Source organism: Salmo trutta, chromosome 3, assembly GCF_901001165.1.
Source record: "Salmo trutta chromosome 3, fSalTru1.1, whole genome shotgun sequence".
Classification (NCBI taxonomy): Eukaryota; Metazoa; Chordata; class Actinopteri; order Salmoniformes; family Salmonidae; genus Salmo; species Salmo trutta.
This window is the reverse complement of record NC_042959.1, coordinates 30,593,104-30,617,599: the sequence shown is the minus strand read 5'-3', so window position 1 is coordinate 30,617,599 and position 24,496 is coordinate 30,593,104. Positions and strand designations below refer to the sequence as shown.

General features: G+C 45.9%; 2 protein-coding genes across 2 annotated transcripts in view; one reads left to right on the top strand and one right to left on the bottom strand.

Annotated features, from left to right (window-relative positions):
• Positions 1-15,676, top strand: part of mrpl11 (mitochondrial ribosomal protein L11) — a 54,461-nt gene extending 38,785 nt beyond the window's left edge. Inside the window, exons 3-6 of the mRNA XM_029730078.1 lie at positions 10,401-10,496; positions 12,141-12,234; positions 12,689-12,848; positions 15,436-15,676. Coding sequence (XP_029585938.1) covers positions 10,401-10,496; positions 12,141-12,234; positions 12,689-12,848; positions 15,436-15,538 — 453 coding nt within the window. The 3' untranslated portion in view covers positions 15,539-15,676. The remainder of the gene's footprint in view (positions 1-10,400; positions 10,497-12,140; positions 12,235-12,688; positions 12,849-15,435) is intronic.
• A 1,379-nt stretch (positions 15,677-17,055) lies between these two features.
• npas4a (neuronal PAS domain protein 4a) lies at positions 17,056-23,318 on the bottom strand. The gene is made up of 8 exons (XM_029730066.1): positions 22,636-23,318; positions 22,005-22,168; positions 21,806-21,908; positions 21,395-21,704; positions 21,170-21,279; positions 20,932-21,067; positions 19,067-20,799; positions 17,056-18,944 (listed from the first exon to the last, which is right to left on the bottom strand). Exons 1-8 carry the CDS (start codon positions 22,808-22,810, stop codon positions 18,916-18,918), a joined length of 2,760 nt encoding a protein of 919 aa, XP_029585926.1. The 5' UTR covers positions 22,811-23,318; the 3' UTR covers positions 17,056-18,915.
• Positions 23,319-24,496: the final 1,178 nt, after the last annotated feature.

Genomic DNA, 24,496 nt, shown 5'->3' with positions numbered 1-24,496 from the left:
GTTGGCTATTTGACCAGGGTGCAAATGCTCAGTGTCTCTTCCGCGGCCGTCAGTCGCTCTCCCTCTCTCTGCTATAAATGTCATGGGAAGTCAGGGAGCCAAGTGAACCTTGCTTTCATGGCATGCCAGACTCCTCTGCCAGTTTAAAGAGCCTCATTACAATTACCAACACGGCTCAGTCCCAATAATGACTTCAATTAGGCTATTAGAAAGTGCGGGGGCGAGAAGGATACTAGCTCACCCTGTCATCGTCAAACGCCCCACTGACTGGCCCCTCATGTAATGTATTCATTAAAACGATTACCTGATATAGTTTACCTTGTGCCCACTTTCACTGTCTGATCAGTCAATTTGCCTTTAACTTTCTAGAAGTCTGTCTGCTCCAGAGTATTATATATATTTTGATTTAACTAGGCAAGTCATTTAAGAACAAATTCTTATTTACAATGACGGCCTAGGAACAGAACGACAGATTTGTTCAGCGGCAGAACGACAGATGTTTTACCTTGTCAGCGGTTACTGGCCCAACGCTCTAAACACTAGGCTACCTGCCTAGTGGTTAGAGCTTGTCCAATTTGGAGCGAGATTCCCATAGGCTGCAGCATCGACCTTCTTGCCCGCTCCAGTAGCGCTCACTTCACGAGCTCAGGGCACGCCTGGCCAGCATGCATTTGTAGTCTGCTTGTGTGCTGCTTGCTTTAGCTACCGCCATGGAGGTCGCTAAATATTTTCATAAAGAAACTGATAAAACGCACAGGTGCTATTTCAAGGTGACTTACAAAGATGAGAAGCAAGAGAGGGACTGGGGTGATGTAGAGTCCACAACTAAAGAATCATTGTCTGAAAAGACATATCCCAAAAGCATGATGGTGTACTTACTACGTGCACATGCTAAAAGAAAGGAATAAGGTGGTGTGTCATCGTAGCAAAGTATTTATAAACTAAACATCTTTATTTTCAGTTTAAACTAAATGTTTCATTCATTTTTGTTCTATTCTCTATACAATAGGCCATATTTGATTTTGGCCCAATAGGCCTGGCATGTTCCCACGTTCAAGGAGCTTTCCGTTTTGATTGGGTTGTTTTGCCTAAACCTTTAGGCCTACCTATAGAAACATTTTAAAACAACTGCATCTCTGCCCAGCCTGGTAAGTGTGGCCCAATGGGTGTTTAGCATCCCCAGTAGCTCTGCAAGTGTGGCGAGGATATTCTCCGCTGCTCACCTGTTATGCCGAAAATCTTCCCCCTGACAGAATTCCCCCCCCCCCCCCCCCCCCCCCCCCAATTTCCTTAATTTTGTGTAGAGTCAATTACATTTTGTGGCACACATCAGAGTCAAATACTTTCTAAATAACAAACTTCACATCAGTGTAACCGATGTGAAATGGCTAGTTAGTTAGCGGTGATTCACGCTAATAGTGTTTCAATCGGTGACGTCACTCGCTCTGAGACCTGAAGTAGGGTCGTTGCAAGGGCCGTGGCTCTTGTGGCCCGATGGGTAACGATGCTTCGGTGGGTGTCAGTTGTTGATGTGTGCAAGGGTCCCGGGTTCGAGCCCGGGTTGGGGCGAAGAGAGGGACGGAACCTACACTGTTACATCAGGATGGGCAACCGGAATTAATAATTAATGTATGTGTGTTATATTAAACGGAGGAGGGAGTAAAATGTTGGCAAGCAATCAACATTTCAGAACAACTATGGCTGAATTATTATCATTACACTTTCAAAAATACTAGTCGAATAAGACATGGGAGAGATGACGAATTTTGGCAAAGATATTTATTTATAGACTAGTACAAAATTCAGTAGCAGATTTGGGTACGGGCGACACCGGCAGCCACCCAGGGCGGCATCTTGCTGGGGTCTGTACGAGGCGCCCCCTGGTGCGGGCGGGGGCGGCGCTGACACGAAAGGGGGGGTTCGCCCAGGGCGTCTTACAAGTTATAACCGCCACATACACTTGAAACAAATAGCCAAACCGAAAACTGCGGACAAAAATGCTTTCTGCTACTAAGATCAGTGAAATGCAGACTAAACTGACAACGGAGTGAAGAGCAGAAATCTCAACTAGCAAGCAAGTCGCAGCAATGAAGAACGCGAAAGGAGGGAGATTTTCGACACAACACCGGCTCTCCAGGCACCATCGCATGAGCCTGAAGCCACAGACTGGCCAAACTTGAGTTTCTAAAAATTAATTCAAACGTACTGATTTTGTATTTCATTATAAGGAATTCACAGCCTATATGTGCAATTTGTACACTATAATGATTTAATACAACTAAATGTTTAAATGCTGAGCGCTTTGTCTCTAACAGCCTATTGTGTCGCACTTGCAAATCCTTCAGTGTATTTCTTTGTAGGCTTTCGCCTTGAAATAATTTAGCGTAAATAATTTATTTTCATTCCTTCTAGGCTCCCTGTCTGGCTCCTGACCTATTTGGAGTGTTTACATGCTGTTTAATATGACATGTAGCCTATTTGAAATGACGTTCGCTTCTTACATTCACCTTTTCATGTTTATTCAAATACATTGCATTCAAATCCATATGGTTTGGTTTCGATACTTAAAAACCAATTGGTAGGTCCAGGTAGTCACCAAAATAGACGGGTGTTGGTTAAATTATGTTTTTTTTAATGAATGGAGCGAATTTGGAGGGCCAGTTTTTATTTATTAATTTTTTTCTTGTGAGTGCGGAGTGGTTTTTAGCTGAGCATAGGAAAGCACATGGAGCACGGCGCAAGCATCACTCCATGAGCGGTATTTCCAACTGCTTAACTCTGCTCACATGCTCTGGTCTGCTCTGCATATGCTCCCTCTCTCTTTGTATATATACCGTTGAAGTCGAAATTGTACATACACTTAGGTCGGAGTCATTAAAACAGTTTTTTCAACCACTCCACAAATTTCTTGTTAGGAGTTTTGACAAGTCGGTTAGGACATCTACTTTGTACAAGACACAAGTAATTTTTCCAACAATTGTTTACAGACAGATTATTTAACTTATAATTAATTCACTGTATCACAATTCCAGTGCACCAAGTTGACTGTGCCTTTAAACAGCTTGGAAAATTCCAGAAAATGATGTCATGGCTTTAGAAGCTTCTGATAGGCTAATTGACATAATTTGTGTCATACCTGTGGATGTATTTCAAGGCCTACCTTCAAACTCAGTGCCTCTTTGCTTGACATCATGGGAAAATCAAAAGAAATCAGCCAAGACCTCAGAAAAAGAATTGTAGACCTCCACAAGTCTGGTTCATCCTTTGGAGAAATTTCCAAATGCCTGAAGGTACCACGTTCATCTGCACAAACAATAGTACGCAAGTATAAACACCATGGGACCATGCAGCCGTCATACCGCTCAGGAAGGAGACGCTTTCTGTCACCTAGAGATGAACGTACTTTGGTGCGAAAAGTGCAAATCAATCCCAGAACAGCAGCAAAGGACCTTGTGAAGATGCTGGAGAAACAGGTACAAAAGTATCTATACCCACAGTAAAGCAAGTCCTATATTGACATAACTTGAAAGGCCGCTCAGCAAGGAAGAAGCCACTGCTCCAAAACCGCCATAAAAAAGCCATACTACGGTTTGCAACTGCACATGGGGACAAAGATCATACTTTTTGGAGAAATGTCCTCTGGTCTGATGAAACAAAAATATTATTGTTTGGTCATAATGACCATCTTTATGTCTGGCGCAAAAAGGGGGATGCTTGCAAGCCGAAGAACACCATCCCAACCGTGAAGTATGGGGGTGGCAGCATCATGTTGTGGGGGTGCTTTGCTGCAGAAGGTACTGGTGCACTTCACAAAACAGATGGCATCATGAGGAGGTAAATTCTGTGGATATATTGAAACAACATCTCAAGACATCAGTCAGGAAGTTAAAGCTTGGTTGCAAATGGGTCTTCCAAGTGGACAATGACCCCAAGCATACTTCCAAAGTTGTGGCAAAAAGGCTTAAAGACAACAGTCAAAGTATTGGAGTAGCCATCACAAAGCCCTGACCTCAATCCTATAGAGGATTTGTGGGCAGAACTGAAAAAGCGTGTGCGAGCAAGACGGTTTACAAACCTGACTCAGTTACACCAGCTCTGTCATGAGGAATGGGCCAAAATTCACCCAACTTATTGTGGGAAGCTTGTGGAAGGCTATCAGAAACGTTTGACCCGAGTTAAACAATTTAAAGGCAATGCTGCCAGATACTAATTGAGTGTATGTAAACTTTTGACCCACTGGGAATGTGATGAAAGAAATAAAAGCTGAAATAAATCATTCTCTCTACTATTATTCTGACATTTCACATTCTTAAAATAAAGTGGTGATCCTAACTGACCTAAAATGGAATTTTTACTAGGATTAAATGTCAGGAGTTTGAAACTGAGTTTAAATGTATTTGGCTAAGGTGTATGTAAACTTCCGACTTCAACTGTATCTCTCTCTCGGGCAATTCAATTTCAATTTAAGGGCTTTATTGGCATGGGAAACATGTTAACAACACCAAAGCAAGTGAAGTAGTTAATAAACAAAAGTGAAATAAACAATAAAAATGAACAGTAAACATTACACCCCCAGACGTTCCAAAAGAATAGACATTTCAAATGTCATTATGTCTATATACAGTGTTGAACTATTTGCAGATCTTTACAAGTACAAAATGGAAAATAACATATGGATTGTATTTACAATGGTGTTTGTTCTTTACTGGTTGCCCTTTTCTTGTGGCAACAGGTCACAAATCTTGCTGCTGTGATGGCACACTGTGGTATTTCACCCAGTTGATATGGGAGTTTATCAAAATTGGGTTTGTTTTTGTATTCTTTGTGGATCTGTATAATCTGAGGGAAATATGTCTCTAATATGGTCATACATTTGACAGGAGGTTAGGAAGTGCAGCTCAGGTTCCACCTCATTTGTGGGCAGTGTGCACATAGCCTGTCTTCTCTTGAGAGCCAGGTCTGTCTACGGCGGCCTTTCTCAATAGCAATGCTCATTGAGTTGGTACATAGTCAAAGCTTTCCTTAGGTTTGGGTCAGTCACACTGGTCAGTTACTCTGCCGCTGTGTACTCTCTGTTTAGGGCCACAAAGCATTCTAGTTTGTTCTGTTCCAATGTGTCAAGTAATTATCTTTTTTTTCCCTCATGATTTGGTTGGGTCTAATTGTGTTGCTGTCCTGGGGCTCTGTGGGGTCTGTTCGCGTTTGTGAACAGAGCACCAGAGCCAGCTTGCTTAGGGGACTGTTCTCCAGGTCCATCTCTGTAGGTGATGGCTTTGTTAGAGAAGGTTTGGGAATCGCTTCCTTTTCGGTGGTTGTAGAATTGAACGTCTTTTTTCTGGATTTTGATAATTAGAGGGTGTCGGCCTAAATCTGCTCTGCATGCATTATTTGGTGTTTTACATTGTACACAGATATTTTTGCGGAACTCTGCATGCAGAGTCTCAATTTGGTGTTTAACCCATTTTGTGAATTCTTGGTTGGTGAGTGGACCCCAGACCTCACAACAATAAAGGACACAACAATATGAGTTCTATAAGTGATTCAAGTATTTTTAGCCAGATCCTAATTGGTATGTTGAATTTTATGTTCCTTTTGATGGCATAGAATGCCCTTCTTGCCTTGTCTCTCAGATCGTTCACAGCTTTGTGGAAGTTACCTGTGGCGCTGATGTTTAGCCCAAGGTATGTATAGTTTTATGTGTGCTCTAGGACAACGGTGTCTGGATGGAATTTGTAAACTCAGCAAAAAAAGAAACGTCCCTTTTTCAGGACCCTGTCTTACACAGATCATTTGTAAAAATCCAAATAACTTCACAGATCTTCATTGTAAAGGGTTTAAACACTGTTTCCCATGCTTGTTCAATGAACCATAAACCATTAATGAACATGCACCTGTGGAACGGTCGTTAAGACACTAACATCTTAGACGGTAGGCAATTAAGGTCACAGTTATGAAAACTTAGGACACTAAAGAGGCCTTTCTGCTCACTCTGGAAAAAGACCAAAAGAAAGATGCCCAGAGTCCCTGCTCATCTGTGTGAACGTGCCTTAGGCATGCTGCAAGGAGGCATGAGGACTGCAGATGTGGCCAGGGCAATCAATTGCAATGTCTGTACTGTGAGACGCCTAAGACAGCGCTACAGGGAGACAAGACGGACAGTTGATCGTGCTCGCAGTGACAGACCACGTGTAACAACACCTGCAAAGGATCGGTACATCCGAACATCACACCTGCGGGACAGGTACAGGATGGCAACAACTGCCCGAGTTACACCAGGAACACACAATCCCTCCATCTGTGCTCAGACTGTCCGCAATAGGCTGATAGAGGCTGGACTGAGGACATGTAGGCCTGTTGTAAGGCAAGTCCTCACCAGACATCACCGGCAACAACATCGCCTATGAGCACAAACCCACCGTCGCAGGACCAGACCGGACTGGCAAAAAGTGCTCTTCACTGACGAGTAACTGTTTTGGCTCACCAGGGGGATGGTCGGATTCGCGTGTATCGTCGAAGGAATGAGCGTTACACCGAGGTCTGTACTCTGGAGCGGGATCGATTTGGAGGTGGAGGGTCTGTCATGGTCTGGGGTGGTGTGTCACAGCATCATTGGACTGAGCTTGTTGTCATTGCAGCCAATCTCAACGCTGTGCGTTACAGGGAAGACATCCTCCTCCCTCATGTGGTACCCTTCCTGCAGGCTCATCCTGACATGACTCTCCAGCATGACAATGCCACCAGCCATACTGCTCGTTCTGTGTGTGATTTCCTGCAAGACAAGAATGTCAGTGTTCTGCCATGGCCAGAGAAAAGCCCAGATCTCAATCCCATTGAGCACGTCTGGGACCTGTTGGATCGGAGGGTGAGGGCTAGGGCCATTCCCCCCAGAAGTGTCCGGGAACTTGCAGGTGTCTTGGTGGAAGAGTGGGGTAACATCTCACAGCAATAACTGGTAAATCTGGTGCTGTCCATGAGGAGGAGATGCACTGCAGTACTTAATGCAGCTGGTGGCCACACCAGATACTGACTGTTACTTTTGATTTTGACCCCCCCCCCCCCCCTTTGTTCAGGGACACATTATTCCATTTCTGTTAGTCACATGTCTGTTGAACTTGTTCAGTTTATGTCTCAGTTGTTGAATCTTATGTTCATACAAATATTTACACATGATAAGTTTGCTAAAAATAAACGCAGTTGACAGTGAGAGGATGTTTCTTTTTTGCTGAGTTTATTTGGTCCTGCAAACTGGACCTTTTTTTGAACACCATTATTTTTGTCTTGCTGAGATTTACTGTTAGGGCCCAGGTCTGACAGAATCTGTGCAGAAGATCTAGGTGCCGCTTTAGGCCCTCCTTGGTTGGGGGCAGAAGCAGTAGACAGTTGACTTTAGATTCTAGTAGGGTGAGGCCGGGTGCTGCAGACTGTTCTTGTGCCCTCGCCAATTCGTTGATATATATGTTGAAGTGGGTGGGGCTTAAGCTGCATCCCTGTCTCACACCAAGGACCTGTGGAAATAAATGTTTTTTGGCAATTTTAAGCGCACACTTGTTTGTGCACATGGATTTTATAATGTCGTATGTTTTTCCCCCAACACCACTTTCCATCAATTTGTATAGCAGACCCTCATGCCAAATTGAGGCAAAGGCTTTTTTGAAATCAACAAAGCATGAGAAGACTTTGCTGTTGTTTTGGTTTGATTGTTTGTCAATTAGGGTGTGCAGGGTGAATACGTGGTCTGTCATATAGTAATTTGGCAAAAAGCCAATTTGACATTTGCTCAGTACATTGTTTTCACTGAGGAAATGTACGAGTCTGCTGTTAATGATAATGCACAGGATTTTCCCAAGGTTGCAGTTAACGCTTATCCCACGGTAGTTATTGGGGTCAAATTTATCTCCACTTTTGTGGATTGGGGTGATCAGTCCTTGGTTCCAAATATCGGGGAAGATGCCAGAGCTAAGGATGATGTTAAAGAGTTTAAGTATAGCCAATTGGAATTTGTTGTCTATCATTTCATTGAGGATACCATCAACACCACAGGCCTTTTTGGGTTGGAGGGTTTGTATTTTGTCCTGTAGTTTATTAAATGTGGTTGGAGAATCCAGTGGGTTCTGGTAGTATTTAATAGTTCATTCTAAGATTTGTATTTAGTCATATGTTTTTGCTCTTTGTTATAGGGCCAAAAAGATTGGAGAAGTGGTTTACCCATACATCTCTGTTTTGGATTGATAACTCTTTGTTTAGTGTTTTCTAATTTTCCCAGAAGTGGTTAGTCTATGGATTCTTCAATTACATTGAGCAGATTTCGGACGTGCTGTTCTTTCTTTTTCCGTGGTGTTTCTGTATTGTTTTAGTGATTCACCATAGTGAAGGCAAAGACTCGGGTTTTCTGTCTCTCTGCATCTCTCTCTATATCGCTCTCTCTCTCTCTCTCCCCCCTTAATATGTCTCTAACACCATGGGACAGCATCTCTGCCGGTCTGTGACCCTTTCATGTCATCCTCTGTGTCGATCTTAAGCAGAAATGCTTATCTGTCTGTCTGACTCGGTGCATGTCCCTCTGTCTGTGCTTAAGCACTTTATAACCACATTAGACCCATCTCCTCTACTCGCTGCTAGTCTGTGTGGATTTTCATGTCATTGTTCCTTGGCCGTAGAGTCTCTGCCGGATCATTATCTGCCGGGGGAGAACAGAAGAAAGGGGAGCCCGGATCTGTGTGAGGCAGCGCCTTGCTTCGACTTGCTCCACAACATCCCAACCTTTTATAGTAATCCATATTTAATTAGACATTTTCTCTCCGTCCTTCCTTCCTCCCCATTTGTTTGTTTAGCTCTGTTTGTTATAGGAGGAGAGGAGGTGGAAGCGGGAGGGAAGCAGGAGGGAGGGAAGGCAAGGCAAGGCAATAGACGGCAGTGAGGTTGACATGGGATTCCTGTTAATCAAATCAGAGGGAGAGGCTCCAGGGACTTTATGGTTTCATTTCATGAGTGAGATCATTATAATTCAAATGGGCCTCATCTGCTCTGAAACAATATCAGCCGTGACAAAGTTGTAACTTCATTCAGGTGGTTTTTTTTAAAGGCTGAGAGAAGATGCATAGAGGCAGTAAGATTGATTGATCGAATGAATGGATTGACAGATCGATTCACACTCATTAGGAGTTTTGGTATGTAATTTTTTTTTTTTACAGAGTGAAGCTAAAAAGAGTTTTTCCGCTCCTTTAGTCCCAAATAAAGGTCATACTCCTCCTGTCATTGAATAATGTCTGCTGGGATGAATGGCTTTTCATTCGAGACATTTATTAAGATCTGCAGGCAGTGTTCAACACAGTCCATCACGGCAGCACATAAGCTCCATTCAACTGTAAAAATCAGTTTTTCTCGTCCCTCGCATACTCTGAAATGAACATTTCAATCAGAGCTTGTGTGTTGCCCTAGGATAAGGATGGCGGGTGGTCAGTTTACATTTCAGCAGCGGTAATTAGATTGCTTTATAGTCATTGCCTCCCAATGCAACGCTGAGGAATGGCTTATTGTGCTGTGTTTGTGTGTGGAGGTAGGCTTAGGAGAGTGTGGGAGGAAGTAGGCTTAGGAGAGTGTGGGAGGGGATAGGCTTAGGAGAGTGTGGGAGGAGGTAGGCTTAGGAGAGTGTGGGAGGCGGTAGGCTTAGGAGAGTGTGGGAGGAGGTAGGCTTAGGAGAGTGTGGGAGGAGGTAGGCTTAGGAGAGTGGGAGGAGGTAGGCTTAGGAGAGTGTGGGAGGAAGTAGGCTTAGGAGAGTGTGGGAGGAAGTAGGCTTAGGAAAGTGTGGGAGGAGGTAGGCTTTGGAGAGTGTGGGAGGAGGTAGGCTTTGGAGAGTGTGGGAGGAGGTAGGCTTTGGAGAGTGTGGGAGGAGGTAGGCTTAGGAGAGTGTGGGAGGAGGTAGGCTTAGGAGAGGGAGGTGGGGGTGCTCGTCGACTTAATGTCACCCATCCATTTCGCTTTCTCTGTTTGCCTGGCAGGCTCTGGAAACAGGAGGCTCATTTATCACATGGTCTCCCAGACACCGGCCAAGCACATGCATTCTGTCATACCCTGACATACACACACACACACAGTAGAGTACACAACCAACACAAAAACAACCACCCCCACAAAAACTACAGAAACAATGACTCAACCACACTTGCAGATGCTCTCACTCCCCGGGGCGGCCATGCGTGCTCATACACTCAGCCCGCTCTGAGAAGCCCTGTGATTGATTGACAGACCCAGGCTAGCCATTGGTATTCCAGCAGCGCGCTGCATCTACCGTAAGTGACACTCTGATGGATGTTTGCAGCGCCAGACACCTCATCCATTTAAAAAAATGTTTGCCCGTCTCGGTCTGTCTTCACTGTATTCTCTCCTGCTGTCTCCATCAGAAGGGCATCCCCATCGGCCAGTTCTGCAAGGACTTCAACGACAAGACCAAAGAGCTCAAGGAAGGAATCCCTCTGCCCATCAAGATCCACGTTAAGGTGTGTGTTTTTTTTAAAACCAGACTTAGGGCCTGCAACCTACTCAGTGTACCCGCCCCTGCTCCCTACAGCTTGCCCTTTCAGAGATCCTGCCTGATTTCACTGGCTGCATACATTACCCAAGAACCTCCATTATTCATACTGTTACACTGAAGAATGCTTTTCCATTTGCATTCATTAAGCAGTATCCAGGGGGATGTAAAAGTCGCACAGAATTTAGAGCGTATAAAAGGATAGAATCATTTTTGTTACTCATGGGCTCCATCTGCTGGTCACTACCAGCATCTCCTCAATACACAAATGTCCTTTTGTGTGCAGTAGAATTTCCCTTGCCATGTCCATCTCCACAGAGTATTTATCATTCATGCACTTTGTTTGGCTTCATATAATACACTATATATACAAAAGTATGGGGACACCCCTTCAAAATAATGGATTTAGCTATTTCAGCCACACCCGTTGTTAACAGGTGTATAAAATCAAGCACACCGCCATGCAATCTCCATAGACAAACATTGGCAGTAGAATGGCCTTCCTGAAGAGCTCAGTGACTTTCAACGTGGCACCGTTATAGGATGCCACCTTTCCAACAAGTCAGTCAAATTTCTGCCCTGCTAGTGCTGCCTCGGTCAACTGTAAGTGCTGTTATTGTGAAAACATCTAGAAGTAACAACGGCTCAGCCACAAAGTGGTAGCCACACAAGCTCACTGAACGGGGCCGTCTGTCCTCGGTTGCGACACTCACTACCGAGTTCCAAACTGCCTCTGGAAGCCACGTCAGCACAAGAACTGTTAGTCGGGAGCTTCATGAAATGGGTTTCCATGGCGAGCAGCACACAAGCCTAAGATCACCATGCGCAATGCCAAGCGACTTTGGAGCAGTGGAAACGTGTTTTCTGGAGTGATGAATCACGCTTCACCATCTCGCGGTCCGACCGACAAATCTGGGTTTGGCAGATGCCAGGAGAACGCCACCTGCCCCAATGTATAGTGCCAACTGTAAAGTTCGGTGGAGGAGGAATATTGGTCTGGGGCTGTTTTTCATGCTTCGGGCTAGGCCTTAGTTCCAGTGAAGGGAAATCTTAACTCTACAGCAGAGCATATACATTTGTGGCAACAGTTTGGGGAAGGCACTTTGCTGTTTCAACATGACAATGTCACCGTGCACAAAGCGAGGTCCATACAGAAGTTGTATGTCGAGATTGGTGTGAAAGAACTTGACTGGGTCTCTCCCTGGCGTGCCACAGTGCGGTTGGAACCTTTGCAGCCTTGAGCTGGCTTGTGTTCATTTCTCTCTCCCCGTCTGACACATCCTGTTCAACAAAAAGAAAGAAGTAGCAAATCTTATTTTACAAAGTCACCATCCCTAAATCGAGAGTAATTCTTGGATGTCTACCAGATCCATGCCAGGATCATTGGGCCGTCCCAACTAATGGCTATTTCATAGATGGGGACAAATGTTGTCATTTCAATGTGAAGTCACTAATGATAGATCATTCCATTGACAAGGTAATGCAGAACCGAGGTTCTGAGAGCAACTTTCCACTTCATAAAGCGTCCATTCCTCTTTGATCGCACCTTGATTGATGGATTAAAAGGCATCTAAAACTCTGTCCCTCACCATCTCTCCCCCCCTCCCTGCAGCCTGACAGGACGTATGACCTGACGATTGGCCAACCCACAGTGTCCTACTTCCTCAAGCAGGCGGCTGGCATCCAGAAAGGAGCCAGCAAAACAGGTAAGGTTTGGACCTCGTTGACTGGTGCCACTCTTTTCCTCCGTTTACTCCATCGCTGTAAACGTCTGTCTGAGGCCAGACTAGCCCTGTACCGGAGGGACGGACAGACAGACAGACAGACGTCGTCTCCCACAGGGCGTTAGGGCTGAGATTGAATGTCTTTGATTGATGATATATTTATGATCGACGGGGGAACTTTAAGCCAGGCAATTATAGGCAGGAAGGTAGTGGGAGAGGTGGTGGGCTGAAGAAAGAGAATTATGGATTTCCCCCGTCTGCACCGGCTACTCCCTCTCTCCGATCGCTCCTTCGTTTCCTCCCACACTCGGCTCTCCTTTGCTCCCCAACTTTTCTTTCTTCCACCCTCTGCTCCCCTCGGTTTCTTGTCTATCTTTCCCCCTCAGTTTCTTCATCTTATACCCATTCTGGACTCCATCTCTTTCTCCATCTCCAGGCCATGAGATAGCAGGGAAGGTGTCTGTAAGGGTGGTGTATGAGATTGCTCAGGTCAAGGCCCAGGACGAGGCCTTCAAGATGCAGAACGCTTCCATAGAGACTGTCGTCAAGAGCATCATCGGCTCGGCTCGCTCGTTGGGCATTGAGATCGTCAACGAGTAAGGCCCTCCTCTCTCAAAGTGCCCAGTGTCATTAATGTCATAAATGGGATTCAGCACTAAAGCACTGCGACGCACACACATGAATAATATTGGTACAATGCATAGTAATGAAAAACTATAGGGTCATACTCTATAGAGCCCCACAGTGGAGTTGTCATAATACCCATAAAACCTTGTTTCCACCATTAATATTCCCCATAGGGAATTTTAGAAAGACTTTAAATAAGGGCTGTGTTTCGTGTAGGCTTACCCTAGCGTGACGTATTGATAACCGTGTAAATCTCTCTTGGACAAGGTGACTTTTATCAGTATATAAAGGTTCTATTTACTCTGATTTGAAAATGCTAATTAGCATCAAAGTAGAAATCATGCAAGACAAATCCCTGCGAGCTCCTGCACGTCATCTCTAGCTGACATCTTAGCTAACGGGTACAGTGGGGGGGGGAAAGTATTTGATCCCCTGCTGATTTTGTACGTTTGCCCACTGACAAAGAAAGGATCAGTCTATAATTTTAATGGTAGGTTTATTTGAACAGTGAGAGACAGAATAACAACAAAAAAGTCCAGAGAAACGCATGTCAAAAATGTTATAAATTGATTTGCATTTTAATGAGGGAAATAAGTATTTGACCCCCTCTCAATCAGAAAGATTTCTGGCTCCCAGGTGTCTTTTATACAGGTAACGAGCTGAGATTAGGAGCACATTCTTAAAGGGAGTGCTCCTAACCGCAGCTTGTTACCTGTAAAAAAGACACCTGTCCACAGAAGCAATCAATCAATCAGATTCCAAACTCTCCACCATGGCCAAGACCAAAGAGCTCTCCAAGGATGTCGGGGACAAGATTGTAGACCTACACAAGGCTGGAATGGGCTACAAGACCATCGCCAAGCAGCTTGGTGAGAAGGTGACAACATTTGGTGCGATTATTCGCAAATTGAAGAAACACAAAAGAACTGTCAATCTCCCTCGGCCTGGGGCTCCATGCAAGATCTCACCTCATGGAGTTGCAATGATCATGAGAACGGTGAGGAATCAGCCCAGAACTACACGGGAGGATCTTGTCAATGATCTCAAGGCAACTGGGACCATAGTCACCAAGAAAACAATTGGTAACACACTACGCCGTGAAGGACTGAAATCCTGCAGCGCCCGCAAGGTCCCCCTGCTCAAGAATACATATACATGCCCGTCTGAAGTTTGCCAATGAACATCTGAATGATTCAGAGGACAACTGGTGAAAGTGTTGTGGTCAGATGAGACCAAAATGCAGCTCTTTGACATCAACTCAACTCGCCGTGTTTGGAGGAGGAGGAATGCCGCCTATGACCCCAAGAACACCATCTCCACCGTCAAACATGGAGGTGGAAACATTATGCTTTGGGGGTGTTTTTCTGCTAAGGGGACAGGACAACTTCACCGCAACAAAGGGACGATGGACGGGGCCATGTACCGTCAAATCTTGGGTGAGATCCTCCTTCCCTCAGCCAGGGCATTGAAAATGGGTCGTGGATGGGTATTCCAGCATGACAATGACCCAAAACACACGGCCAAGGCAACAAAGGAGCGGCTCAAGAAGAAGCACATTAAGGTCCTGGAGTGGCCTAGCCAGTCTCCAGACCTTAATCCCATAGAAAATATGTGGAGGGAGCTGAAGGTTCGAGTTGCCAAACGTCAGCCTCGAAACCTTAATGACTTGGAGAAGATCTGCAAAGAGGAGTGGGACAAAATCCCTCCTGAGATGTATGCAAACCTGGTGGCCAACTACAAGAAACGTCTGACCTATGTGATTGCCAACAAGGGTTTTGCCACCAAGTACTAAGTCATGTTTTGCAGAGGGGGTCAAATACTTATTTCCCTCATTAAAATGCAAATCATTTTATAACATTTTTGACATGCGTTTTTCTGGATTTTTTTGTTGTTATTGTGTCTCTCACTGTTCAAATAAACCTACCATTAAAATTATAGACCGATCATTTCTTTGTAAGTGGGCAAACGTACAAAATCAGCAGGGGATCAAATACTTTTTTCCCCCACTGTATTGTGCCAATTTAAGACTTGCACAAGACATTTTTCAGATTTGTCCATTTAAAGAAATGTAGCAAATGTATTAATTCCCAATGTAGTTAACATTAGTTAATCCAGAGATTCCTACCTTTGCCTCGATTCGGCAGCCTCATTCAGATCATGGCATTTGTAGTTCTTTATGATGGCCACATTAGCAGCTAATTTGCGTTTCATTTTTGGGGGGTAAATACAGGCGAATATATTGGTAAAAGTTGCTGTAACCTGTAAAGCTCTTGGACATCAAAACATCACGTCAGGGTAAGCCTACATGAAACACAGCCCTTATTTTTTAAATGTTTCTAAAATCCCCTATGAGAAAAATGAATGGTGGACCGCTAGGTTTTATGGGTATTATGACTCATACTTTGGTACTCTATTGTACTCTCATATGTATTGATAGACTGGAAATAAGTGTCATTGTCATCATTGTTATGGTTCTGTTGTGACGCACCGTTATTCAGTTAGGACTGCTTTACTTTTGCTCCCTCTCTCCTTCCCTCCCTCTCATCCCACTTTCAGTTTATCGGCCGAGGAGTACAGTACTTTCCTGGAGGAGAAGGAGGAGAGGTTGAGAGTGGAGGCAGCAGCTGCAGACGAGGCAGTGTCAGTGAAGAAGAAATGAGAGCCGCCCTCTATCCTACAGATGTATTTATACTGACCCTGTAACCTACACATACCACTCACATACACACACATTCTGTCATAACTGTCATTTTGCTCTGTACTGCTAAGCGAAATAAACGTTTGTTATTATGAATGATTTTAAGTGTGAGTGTATTTATGCCAGTTTTCTCAGCAAGGTTCATGTTTTGCCTCAGAGTTGAAATATTTGATTTAAGGAATGCATCTCCTCTCTTGATAAACCAAGCCCAACCCGTTTTATTAAAAGGAATTTGTTATACAAATTCCTGCATCTCCTTTTGCTTGCCATCTGTCAAAACTGAGTGTGTGTGGCTAATGGCATTCTGGCTATGCATCTGGAAACATGTATTTGCATACCCACCACAGCGTTGTACGCTTAACACGTTTGATGAGGGTGTCAAGGAAGGAAGAGGACACCTTGAACGCTGATGGATCTGGAAACTACTGTACTTGACTAAACATTAAGAACACCTGCTCTTTCCATGACTGACTGTCCAGGTGAAAACTATGACGCCTTATTGATGTGGCTTCACAAAATGCTGCAAATGCTGCAAGCATTTAAAAGTGTACTAATTTTCATGGCCACAAGATGACAGGCGATAGCTGAACTGCTCCATTGTCTCTGCTGCGCTCACATCCAGGAGGCTCGCATCCAGGAGGCTCACTGCAGTGACTGGTATGGTGCTGGAACAAAATGTTCGGTTGCAGGAACCAGCATGGTACGGCAGGGCTTTGTCTCTCCAGGTTTAGTTTTTAAGGTGTTGAAGGTCTCATGTTTGCACCCTGTTTCCTGCAGCTCTGCCGCTGAGATGAGGTTTCAGGGACCTGGGGGGGGTGACTGTAATAAATGTCAAAGGAGACCAGAGAGGTGGCAGGATTCATTTACACTGTAACGTGGCAATGCCCATCAGTCAGCTAATGATTTTTACCCAAATGTACCCTCCATGATGTGAAGAGCATAGAACTTGCACCGGGTACTAGTCAGTGATTGATAGTACATGATTTATCTACCTGCTGTATAATTAGGTTCTGAAGCATTATTTCTTCATAACTGTCCATCACGCTCTCTCGCTCTCTCCCATCCGAGTTGGAGGCTGAGGAAAGGGGGGGCTGCTTGAATCAGAGCGCTGACAGGAATGCCTATATATGGAGTCTGAAACCATCACCGCGCGCTGTCAGTGTAGCAGGTACATTGAGTGAGTGTGGGCAGCTGCTATTTGTAAAGAGGGGGGTCCTATTGTGTGGGTGTCTCAACGTCAGCGCGAGCACGCCTGCTTAAGTGGGAGGCCATGTGTAAGTGAGAGAGCCTCGGTGTGGAGCGTGTGCGTCAGTCTGAGTCAGATGGTATGAGACACTGTCTCCTCGTGTGTGTGCGTCAGTGCTGTTGCTGAGCGGAGCTCGCTCCAGGGGAAGAAACGAGGAGAGAGGAAGGAGGGATGATGATTGTAGGTAGGAGGATGAGGAGGACTGACAGTGACGACAGAGATCCAACCGCTTTAAGTGCACTTTAATATAAATGCATTTGTTTGACAAACAAATACACTTATCAGCAACACAAGAGAACACTGATCCACAATGTCCATTCAATATATCATCATGTGTATATAGACCCTCTTAAACAATAGAAATGTCTCTATGTACAGACTGATGTATTCATACAAATGTACAAATGTGTACAACCCTTCAAAAAAAAAACGGCATGTGCATATATCCACAGACATAATGCTTTATGCATTGAACATCAATAATTGTTTTCGATATAACACATACAATAATATACCTACACATATGTTCAACTTAGCATTTAATAGCTAGAACGTAGGAATCAATCCTTTACTTGACCGTAGACAACTCTACGTTAGCATGTCGACACCATGGGAATAGTACCATTCTCAACCCGTGTCGCTTAGGAGGAACTGAATAGAAATAGCACCCCGTCACACTATTTTTCAGGTCATTTTTTAAAACAAAACTTCCATTTTTTTCTCTTCCAACCCCTCTCAAAAAAGAAGAATCACATTGTCATTCGCGTAGTCGTGTTGTGTCTCACTATACCGTAACTCCATTCGAGCTATGATGTGACTGTCCATTTGTTAATGGACATGGAGAAAGAGTTCAGTTAGAGTTCAGCAGGCCATGGCCATGCCAGGCACACAGGAGCCGCTATAAACTGCCAGCATTGCAAATATTAATGCCGCAAGAAAATCCAGCATAGCTACCCTTCAAGCCAAGCCAAAGAGAACGGTGACCTAAAGAGCCCACATTCAGAGTCTATTGTACAATGTGCTGGTCCTGTACACAACAGAGCCACACACAGTTGTTGAGTAACTTCCAGACGATTTCCATTTGGCAACACCTAGTAAATACCGGAAACCTTCGTCATGCGTTCCTGCTTGTGGACATTCCAAGATATCTTGTCTTCATATGTTTTGTATTGTATTTTCTTTGCACATCACATTGATACACAAGTTTGTAATGGAGAAATAACATGAAGTCAAATGTTTTAAAATGTGCAGCCGCAAACTCAAAGATCAAAGTGTCTGAAGTATTGGCGTAGTTTAACTACAGTATTTGTACATTTTGACATGGCCTTCAAGGCTATGACAAGAGAGAGGAGTACCAGAAGGTCAGAGTAGAACTATGTGTCTCTCTGTGGAAACTGAATATTGAAGATGGGAGAGAGGAAATCGGATCCCCTTTTGTCAGCTACTGTCAGCGGTTGTACCAGGTCAGTAGAGATTTTGTAAACATAGACTTTCACCACATTTGTGATTTGGGTTTGCGTTGCTGCATTACAAGCAATAATGCCGTTAAGTAATTTCCCTATTGAAATATCAAGGAATGTGTTCTTTTTTTTTGTTCACAACAGGTTTTTCACTACGAGTGAATACAAATGCGCGTCTGGAAGTTAAACGGCGCTTTACAAGGTCAGAGGTTTTGTTGACGTCTCTGTCTGATCAAATCTGAAGCTCATGATACAGAAAAGCTGAGAGGCACCAAATGGACCCAAAACTCAGTCAGTTGTGGGTCCATTCGGTTGGTAAATGTTGAACCATTATGTATATATTGCATCATTATGTAAATGTTGCACCATTATGTAAATGTTGCACCATTATGTAAATGTTGCACCATTATGTAAATGTTGCACCATTTGTTGAAATAGAAATACAGGGATGAATATATGAACAAAAATATGAAGGCAATCTTTGTTCTCAGTAGACATGTAGGAGTTCAAGTCCTTTAGTAGTATACATTATGTATATATTTATACACTTAAATCATTTTTACTTTTCAGTAAAATAGCTCCACGAAATATGACAATATGCCATACTTAATGAAGTAAGTCACAGACTTATTTTAGAACGGAGGAACACTTCCACTCCCATCTGAAAAACACAAGAGACAAAGAGGAAGGGGACATTAGTCTGGTATGTTCAGGTTTAAAACATCTTAATTCATTTCTCAAACAGAGAAAGACGGTAGAACAAGTGAACTGGGTGATTCTCACCTTTGTGGAAGCACTGTGGCGGCTGGTGACACTGGAGTTGATACAACTCAGGTTGTTGACCCAAGCCGGGGGCGATCGAGGCACCGGCCCCAAACATGGGTTCCAGGGCGGCCAGCTCCTCCAGGAGGGACTGAGCGCAAGGCACGGTGGGTGTAGAGGGGTCGACGGGCGTTGAGGGGGCGGAGGTGGGGGAGGCAGTGAGTCGCAGGGGAGGGGATGCTGGGATGGAGGAGAAGGAGGACAGAGGTGATGACGCCACCTCAATCTCCATAGGCTCCTCCGCCAGCCCCTCCACTTCTGCCATCGCCCCGGATTCGCCGGCCAACATCACCCCACACCCGGCCGTGGGGTTACAGTGCGCCGATTGGACGCTACAGAAGTGGCTGACCCCCTCAAAGTGGGAGGGTGAGTGCCAGCACACTGGGTTGGGGGGAGAGGGCGGGGGGAGGGAGGGGGTGGGGGAGAGGGGCGGAGGGGTGGAGAAGTCCTGGAGAAGGGCTTCTAAGATGCTCTCTTCAAACAGAGAGTCATCATCATGGAATATGGGGAAGTCCAGGCCTCTCCACGCTTTAACAGGGTAAAACTCTCCCAGAATGTGGCTAGAGTCAACACCAGCGGTGTCTAGGGATGGGGAGAAGGAGGGGGAGGGAGGGGAGGAGGAGGGGGACATGGAAGGAGGGGATAGCTTGGATAAGAGAGGATCCAGGTAGAATCCCTCTGCTAAGGAGCTGATATGCTGAGCTAAGAGGGAGATCTCTGCTCTCTCCTTCTCCCTCTCTCTCTCCAGGGAGAAGAAAGAGAGACAGGGCTGTTTACCGGGGGAGGCCTCTGGGGTGAGGAGGCCCTCGAGGGGGTAGTGAAGGGGCCCTAAAGGGACATCTACATACAGGGGTCCCCGAACCTCAGGCAAGGTCATCACTGTGCAGTCCCCATCCCCAGGGCTGTCAGGGGTGGGGGGTAGCTTCTCATAGAGAGAGCCACTGCAGGGATCAGCAGGGAAGAACAGGTCGGTGGAGGGACCAGTGAGGCACAGGGAGGAGGGGGGAGCAGGACTGGAGGCTGTGGTGGGTGGGGCGGGTGGGGCGGAGGGAGAGAGGGAGGTGGCAATGGAGGTGGTGGCTGTAGCTGTGGTGGTGGAGGGAGGGGGGGTGGTGGTGCCAGTGGGGTCGAAGCTAAAGAGGGGCTCGCCGAACAGGAAGCTGCCACCGCCCAGCTGGGGTGTGTAGGGGGGCGTGCACACAAACTCTTTGGTCTGCTGCTCCTGGGAGGTGGGCACTGGGGGGAGGGGCAGGGGAAGGGCAGGCAGCGGAGGTTCGAGCTGGAAGGAGGGGGGCAGGAGAATGTTCTGAGTGAGGAAGTCCAGGTCTGCTACCGTAGCAACGGTAACCGGGGTGGGGGAGGAGGCAGCAGATGGGCTTTGGACAGGGGCAGGCATCTGCTGCTGCTGGAAGAAGCTCTCCTCCTCAATAGAGGAAATACTAGAGCGAGGGTCGCCCTCCACTTGCATGGGTTCAGTGGTGGCGCCCCCTGTCTCATCGGAGGAGCCCACACTCGACACAGTCATGCTGAAGTCAAAGGACTGGGCTGAGAGGCCACTGCTGCTGGGGGTGAAGACTTGGTCTGGGCTGGACAGACTCAAGCTGTCCTGGCGGGAGGTACTGGTACTCAGTACCAGGGTCAGCTGGGTCTGCTCTGTGCTCAGCTGCTGTCTCACCGACCACGCCTCCGCCTCACTGAGAGAGAAACAGAAAGAGTGAGAGACGGAAATGGTTAGTAAGATTCCCTTCTGCTTATTGCAATCAGTCATCTCCTTTATATCTCTTGGCGATGTGTTATGATAATCTGTCATAGGGTAGAGCTAGTACCTAAGTATGTAGTTGTTGCTGCTGATGGGGCTGTCTCCTGCCTCCAGCTGCAGTACCATGTAAAGCCAGACCCAAGACTGGTCTGCAGACTCCACCCGTACCACCATCTCAGATCTACCCTCTCCTCCTTCTCTCACTGTGGGGGAACAAAGAGGGAACAACAACATCAGATATCGGGTGTAAGTGGATACAGTGTAATTGTGTGGTGGCTGTGTGGTATCAGTGAATTGGTGCTTACACAGGCTGCAGTGCTGAGCGGAGGCGTGTGACAGGTCCTGTGGGTGGAGGAGGCTGTACCAGGAGCGAGACCTCAGGGCTGACACATCGAGGCCTAGGTAAACACTGACACTGTAGGGAAGATGGAGAGAAGACATGGTAAGTTTATGCTATTTCAGAACTATATTATCACTCAGAAGATCTAATGCAACAGTTGGCGCTGCCTTGTTAGTGGGTGTGGCCTCACCTGTCCTGTGCATTCTGGAGCCTCATGTCTCGGCTGTGTTGAGACTGGAACGAGGCTAGGAAGAAGTTGTTCTCAGCAGCAGGAGGGATAAGAGCAGGAACGTGGTCCCCCCCGAGGCCAGAGCGGGTGGGGACGGCCTCCAGAGGGGAACAGAAGCACATCCAAACAGGGTTGGATGTCCAGTAGGTGCTTGGTGTGGTAGAGGAGGAGGGAGGGGACAGGCAGCGCGCCCGGATCAGAACCAGCTTGTTCCCAGCACTCTGCCTGCGCACCGACTTGGAAGTGTTGAAACGACAACGGAATAGACGATCTGAGGGAAAGAGGTGGCAAGGAGGGATTGTGAGTATCAACAATGATCTGAGGGAAATAAATGCAAGCCATTGGTACCGCTGTTCTGTACCACTGTCTTACCTGTGTCAGGTGACGTAGGAGGGGCCAGGTTGGTCCTCATGATGAAGTGGTCAGTAGGGTCAATGATATCATACACACTGTCACCCTGGGCAACCAGATCCACCTGAAAGAGGAGTTCATATTAAACATATTGTCATGACATTTTTTATTAACTTATGAGCTTAATATTTAGACATGACACGGTCTCCCGTGGACCCACCATGGAGTGGCCGAGGTGCTCGGAGACGCTGTCTGACAGGTAGAGCAGCTTGCCTTCCCCGGTCAACAGCAGCAGAAACCCAGGTAGCTCCTGCACCAGCTCCGACAGCTCGTGGAAAGACAGGAACCTCGCGCTTTCCTCGAGACTGCCAGCAGATCCCGATTCTAAAAACAAAAGATTATGAAAAAAAATGAATGAACGTTTCTGTCTAGCTAATGGATGTCATCATAGAACCAGTGCAACGGTTCTGCTCCCTGCAATAGCTATAGAACAGCCGCATTAGATTTCAGTACCATGGATAGCGATAGAAGCGTTTCAGAACTGGATAGCGACACACGGCTCTAAAAGCGTTTTTCACCCAAGAACCAAACACAATAATGTTCCATTATATGTATTCCTAAATAACATAATTAGCATGTAGACATGAAGTTCATCAACTGTTTCTTTCGACAAGACATATGGCACCTGTTGATTCAACACGTAAATCTCACCGTAGCATGCCACTAGCTCAGACAGATTGAAGCAACAGTCTGTCAGTATATGTTTCATTCACAAATGTTTGTAGCTATGTATAGGTATGGATTATACACTGAGTTTGAACTTGTCGATTCTAAACTAAATCGGGGCTTACCTTGAGAGAAGAAGACCGATTTCCTGGTGTACATGCTGGCAAGGGACATGATATGTAGGTATGAGAGTCGTGCCTTGTCTGCGTCGGAGATGGGAAGCAAGTCCTTCAGGTTCCGAATCTCCGCGTTGATTTGGTCCCTCCGAGCCTTTGACGCCCCCTTCGTTGATCGATACATTGTAGCCTGTTATAGTGATTGACTCAATTCCCTGCAGTTGGAATTGTAACTCGACGGAATAGTATTGACCGTGACGTCTGATGAGGTCTGGGTATCTTTCCCTCAAGATGAGGTGTCAGAGATAGGCTAGTAGTAGTAATAACCTTGTCGTAGTACTATTGGACTTTCATCTCAGCTCGTTCCAGAGTAAGGCTTCAGACCTTCTCCTATCAGGTATTTTTGTTCCTCTTCGGTTCCGCCACAGCGTCCAGCAAGGTTGCTGGCTAGCCGTTGAATGTATCTCCCCCCGTTCAGAGTGTGAGTGATTCGGCGGCTGTAGTAGCCGTCTCTCGCCCAGATGTCCGGATCCCGTAAATCTGGTGGAGGGACTCTGCTCTCGAGTAAGTTATATAGGCCGGGATTCCGGTGATGAAGGGGGGCTCCCAACGCGCCAACACCGACGTAGTAGGGAGAAGGGGGGCTAGAGGGAAGGGTGGACGAGGGGGATTCAATGTTAGCAATGGTGAAATTATCTACTTCTGCCGCTCCCCCTCCCGCTCATACCCTCTCCTTTTGGTAACTATTTTCTGACGTCAGCCCTTCCCTCTACCAAGTGATGACGTGGGTTTGATTTCGGGAGCTCCGGCGACGCAAAAAGCCCGATTTGGACAAAACCGAGGAATGGGCGGAGACAAGCGTAAAACGTAGACGGAGTCACCGGACCACCGTGTACTGGGGGGGGGGGGGTTGAAACCGAGATGCATACGAAAGAGACTGTGTGTTTCTATGTCTGGCACCCGAGGAACAATTTATCCTCCCTGAAAATGAATAATTACTAATATAGTGTAGGTTTGGTTATCAGTAGCCTACATGATGCAAATGCGTCTTTGCCTAGCCAAACTGGTTCATAATATGTTTATGTAATTATGAGATTATGAAGGATGCGATGCATTTCGTAAAACCTTCTGCCGTCGATCTCTAGGGTAACACGGATGCATGCCAACGTTATCCATTAAATATGCTCCAGCGAAAAGATAGTCTGGCATGGGTGGAAGTCTGCTTGAGGGAGAAACGCGGGGCAGAGTTACAGCACCAAATTCAATCGCTTTTTATGAATGGAATCCACCATTCTGACTGTAATTCAGTTGTCAGGCAGCGCAGTGCCTCCAGGGCTAACGCGCAAAGACAGAGGAGGGGGTGGGTAATTCTAAAGAGCACACTGTAGGAGAGACATAGGCTAATCGCGCTGTATACCCTATATCTTACATAAACTGCAACATCCTTCCTTATAAGGCAATTTGAGCGGAATGTGTAGCTAAGGGTGATACTGAGTTATGTCTAGTCTATGCATCAAAACCTGGCTGGTTGTGGGTCTTCTTGCATCCAAACGGGGATTTATTTGTGAAATAAACATTTTCACAGGTTACAGTTTTATCTTATTTATAAGCACCCGTGTTTGTATTTTGCAGAGTTTATTGTCTTTGATAAGATGCATATCCCAACATGGTGATCAGAACCTAACCCGTTCTCTATGGGCATTTTAGTTTGAACAGATAAGACCAGAGTTTGATCTTGCCCAAAATACATCCTCTTCAATGAAAGTATCATACAAAACGTCGCCGAAATCATAGTCTTGGGAGGCTTGGGGACGTGCAGCAGGTATTCTTATCTACGTGTAAAAATCTGTGACAGACGACAGTCAGATCC